General features: G+C 40.5%; 1 protein-coding gene across 1 annotated transcript in view; it reads right to left on the reverse strand.

The window, feature by feature from the left end:
* wdfy1 (WD repeat and FYVE domain containing 1) overlaps nucleotides 1-4,203 on the reverse strand; it is a 26,919-nt gene that overhangs the window by 20,788 nt on the left and 1,928 nt on the right. The window contains exons 2-4 of the mRNA XM_025002155.2: nucleotides 1,965-2,032; nucleotides 1,802-1,875; nucleotides 1,644-1,698 (exon numbers count right to left, since the gene is read on the reverse strand). Coding sequence (XP_024857923.1) covers nucleotides 1,644-1,698; nucleotides 1,802-1,875; nucleotides 1,965-2,032 — 197 coding nt within the window. The remainder of the gene's footprint in view (nucleotides 1-1,643; nucleotides 1,699-1,801; nucleotides 1,876-1,964; nucleotides 2,033-4,203) is intronic.

Here is a 4,203-nt window from a genome sequence, read left to right on the forward strand (position 1 = left end):
TTAGTGAAAAGTTACTGCAACACTGGATGGAAATAAATCTCGTGACATTGCAGAAGCTTATAGAAACAATGACACAGTGAATGTGTGACGTAATCAAAGCTGAAGGTGGTCCAACGAAATGTTAGATTGTGTAACCTTTTTTTTGGTGGAGACTTTTATTTTGGCCAGGTCTGTCCTGAGAGCAAGAAAAAGCTGACACATTAATTTAAAACAGAATGACTGTCAACATGTTCACTTGTGTTCTGTTAGTCACCTTATTTATATCTGTGCAATAAAAGTAAAATAACTATAAATTATTATTACAATAATATGTATGAAGTGAGAAGTATATGCAGCGCATATACTTCATACCCAGGAGGGTTTGAATTTCTGCTGACCATTACTGTCTCCTTTTGGGAAAATTAGAGCAGGCAGACATGGCAAGACCAACACCACAGAGGAGAAAGTGGAACAGAGAGGTGAAGATGATGATGATGATGATGAACAGAGAGGTGCAGAGGAGAGGGTTGGGGCAAGGTCTTACTCAGAAGATCCATCTGAATGGCCTTCACCACAGGAAGTGGGGGACTCATTGACTCATTGAGGCTGGTGGAGAATGACCCACAGAGATGTTCTGACGGGCCATATCCCATATCGGGAATTATATTTTATAAGTGCATGAGTAAATAAGATTTATAAACGTAAGCAGGGGAGGAAAAGAAAAAGGGGGGGGGGGGGGCTGTAATGTGTCTGCATACCCCTCAGAAAGTAGGTAGTTGTGCCCCTGCATACTCTGCAGGTGGTCCAGTTTAAGATATCCCTGAAACTCACACCTGGACAACGATGGGAAGATTTTAAAGGCACTTTTGCCAAAGACAGTTCATGTTTGAGAATGACATACATGACTTGTCCATATAACTGAGAATTGTATCTCCTGGTGACTTTCGGAATAAAGAGAGAACATAAATAAGAAAGCAAATAATGTCTTATAGCCTTATAAAGACTAGCATCCCAGTGTTCCAACCTAAGCACAAACAGGACCAACCAACATTCAGTTACAAATCTTATGGCTGCTTGATGCACTGAATCAATCTCCTTATTTAGTATAACAATGTGACAATCTACTACAGTCTTTGTTTTTGAAAAGCTCAGTTTAGAAGTCTTGTCAGAATTTAATAAGTGTCTCAATTCACAAAGACTTTTCTGAACAACATTAAAGGCCAGCTGCAAATGTTCTACCATTTATTTTCTTCAAATGAGTCTACCTGCAGCATTTTGATCCAGCTAAAGACAGTGGAGAGACCTGACTGACCTGAGGAAGCTGCATTTACAAAAATAAAGCTCAGAAAAAACAAACAAACATCATTTTCTGTTATTAGGGCCTGAAAGAAAAGACTGAAATTCTTTGGCTGTCTTCCACTGGTAAAAAAAACAACAACCCTTGAACAGATATGAAAACATGTAATTGGATTTAGTTTCATGTAAGATTTGATTTATGGTTTCATTTTAGAACCTCAATAAGCAGCACAAGTGCCTACAATCTACAAGCACAGTATACATGTATACTGTTCAAAATTCTTCCACATTTACTGCTAAGACACAGAAATGAAAGAAATTTATGTTCCTAATTATGCTGGACATTTGTTTTGAGGACTTTGTCTCACCTGGATATGTTTTCACATGATTCATCTTGTTGAAATCTTCAGAGATGAGAAACTCCTATAAAAAGAGAGGGACAAAAAAAGCTTCAAATTACACTCTCCTTCCTCAGCTATATAAGGACAGAGACAAATAAGCAATGACAGAGTTAGTGGTCACTCACCACAACAGCCCCATTGTCCTGGCCTATGAAGATGCGCCTGCTGTCATGGTGATAAGACATGCAGGAGCATGGAGCTGAAGGACAGTGAAGCAGACATTTACCATGAGCAGGTTGCTTGTGTTTATAATAGACTGAACTGTAGATACAAAGCAGTCCCACTTACAGGAGACGGTGTGATAGATGCTAGGCCAGTACTGACCACTGTCTCTTTTCAGCCACACTCGGATGGTCCTGAAAGAAGGTCAATCAAACTAATGAACTGTCTGCTTCAAGACCAAAGCTAGGACAAAACATCTTGGTGTGGATGTTTTGTCTGAGCTGGACCAAAACATGGGAGAATTAATAGCATAGGATTCCTTGAAGGCAGTAGTGTATTCAGTTAAATAAAGGTTAAAAAAAGATCTGCAAATCATCGTATTTTGTTTTGATGTACATTTACACAATGTCCCAACTTCATTAGAATTGGGGTTGTATATATGGACGGACGGACGGACGGATCGTTTTCCACTCTGCCTCAGTCCATTTTAAATGAGTTTTGACCCAGAGAAGACAGCAGTGTTTCTGGATGGTGTTCACTACTTTACATGACAGAACTTTAACCAGAATTTTTGGATGGCATTGTGAACTGTGTTTACAATGATTTGTGAAAGAGTTTGAATATTGTTGCAATCTGTTTTGATTTACATTTTCCACAGCTTCCCAACTTTTTCAGAAATGGGGTCCTTGTCAGTTGGTGACAGTAATGCACCATAAAGCTTTTTGCTAACTGCCAATAAACAGAAAAAGTAGCAGAAGCAGCGTGGAGGCATTTTAAAGTGGAAGACTGAACAGAAGAGGGCACTGGGAATACATAGATCTGAGCCCCAGATTCCTGGCAAACTCACTGCTTGGTACTTGGCAAGAGGACAAAGACCTCCATCATCATCATCACTGAAGTGAAAAAGAACATTCTGGAAAACACAAGAGTGGTGTAGGAATCATCGACCCAGGAAAGCTAAGCTGGCAAGCCTTCCAGCAGCCATCCAGGAAGCTGGTCTGACTGGGCCAGTTGCTGCCATTGAGCTACACCATTCTGAGGAGATGGAAGGGAATGAGGAGAGTGGATATGGCCATAATTGACTGGGTTTATCAAAGTCTTCCACCATGGGTCACTGATAAGCCTGAAACTAGTAGTTTCATTGGTACTTTGTATCAGTAAGTACTCAAATGTAAGCATTTGTCCTTTGAAGAAGTGTGGTATCAGTACATACCTCACAACCATTTTGGTCAAAACTTGTTTTATGTGAAAACTCATGCAAGAGTTGTTAGCTGAGGGTGTTGAGGATGGCTCTCAGCTACTACCACACCAAATCTGATCTCAGTACCTGTAAATTTGAGTAAGTTATAGCCATTTTCAGTTTAGCTAAGGTTGATGAGCTGAGTCAGCCGTCTTAAACTGGGTTGACTCGAAAAGTATTCAGTTGTAGATGTACATCCAATGATTACTTTCTGAGGGTTTCATTCAAATCCATCCAGTGGTTCAGGAGATATTTCCCTGACAGTAAAGTTTTAAAAACAAACATTACTTGATCAGTTAGCAGTCACAACATAAGATCGGGGTCAATCTCAGCTCCTACAGCACCAAATTTTAACTCAGTATCTGTAAAACTGCTTGAGTTACAGCCAATTATGTGTTTTCTAAGGCTGCTTGGCTGTGGTAGGCAACTTGAATGGCCACCACAGGTTTATCAGTTTTAAATGTACATCCAATGATTACTTTCTGAAAGTTTCATTCAAATCTGTCCAGTGGTTCATGAGCTACTTTGAGAACACAAACACATTATCACATGGAAACCTTTGGCGTAAGGCAGTAATCAAGATTGAAAACAGCTCCAGAAGGCACACAGTGTATTCCAGTGAAGGCCTTGATAATTATTCTAAGATGAAATGTGGAGTCGTTCACATGTAACAGACACAACTACAGTCCTTAGTGGTGATTCAAAACTGTACTCATGGACTACTGTGAGAAACACAACGTGCAGAGAAGCAGCAGCTGTCAAACCTAGTTTCATCAAGTGAACTGCTGCATCGTCACCCCGCAGCTTCTCTATTTTTTAGTCCAGCGGGTTTGATGTGAGTGCTTAGTTCCTTTAACTGTGACAGGAGGTGTTACTTCCTCTCCCACCTGTATTCTAGAGTGACAGAGCCTCAAACACATTCACTGATCAGCGTCTTTAGCAGCTACTGCATGTGGCTGAACTCCAGTTACCATGCTGCCTTCAGGTGCACCTGAAGTACTCCAGATTAAACACAGTGTGAACCTGAAGGACTCTGGATTAAACAGTGTGAACCTGAAGGACTCTGGATTAAACAGTGTGAACCTGAAGGACTCTGGATTAAACAGTGTGAACCTGAAGGACTCT

The sequence above is a fragment of the Kryptolebias marmoratus genome, linkage group LG2 (assembly GCF_001649575.2).
Source record: "Kryptolebias marmoratus isolate JLee-2015 linkage group LG2, ASM164957v2, whole genome shotgun sequence".
In the NCBI taxonomy this organism is placed as follows: domain Eukaryota; kingdom Metazoa; phylum Chordata; class Actinopteri; order Cyprinodontiformes; family Rivulidae; genus Kryptolebias; species Kryptolebias marmoratus.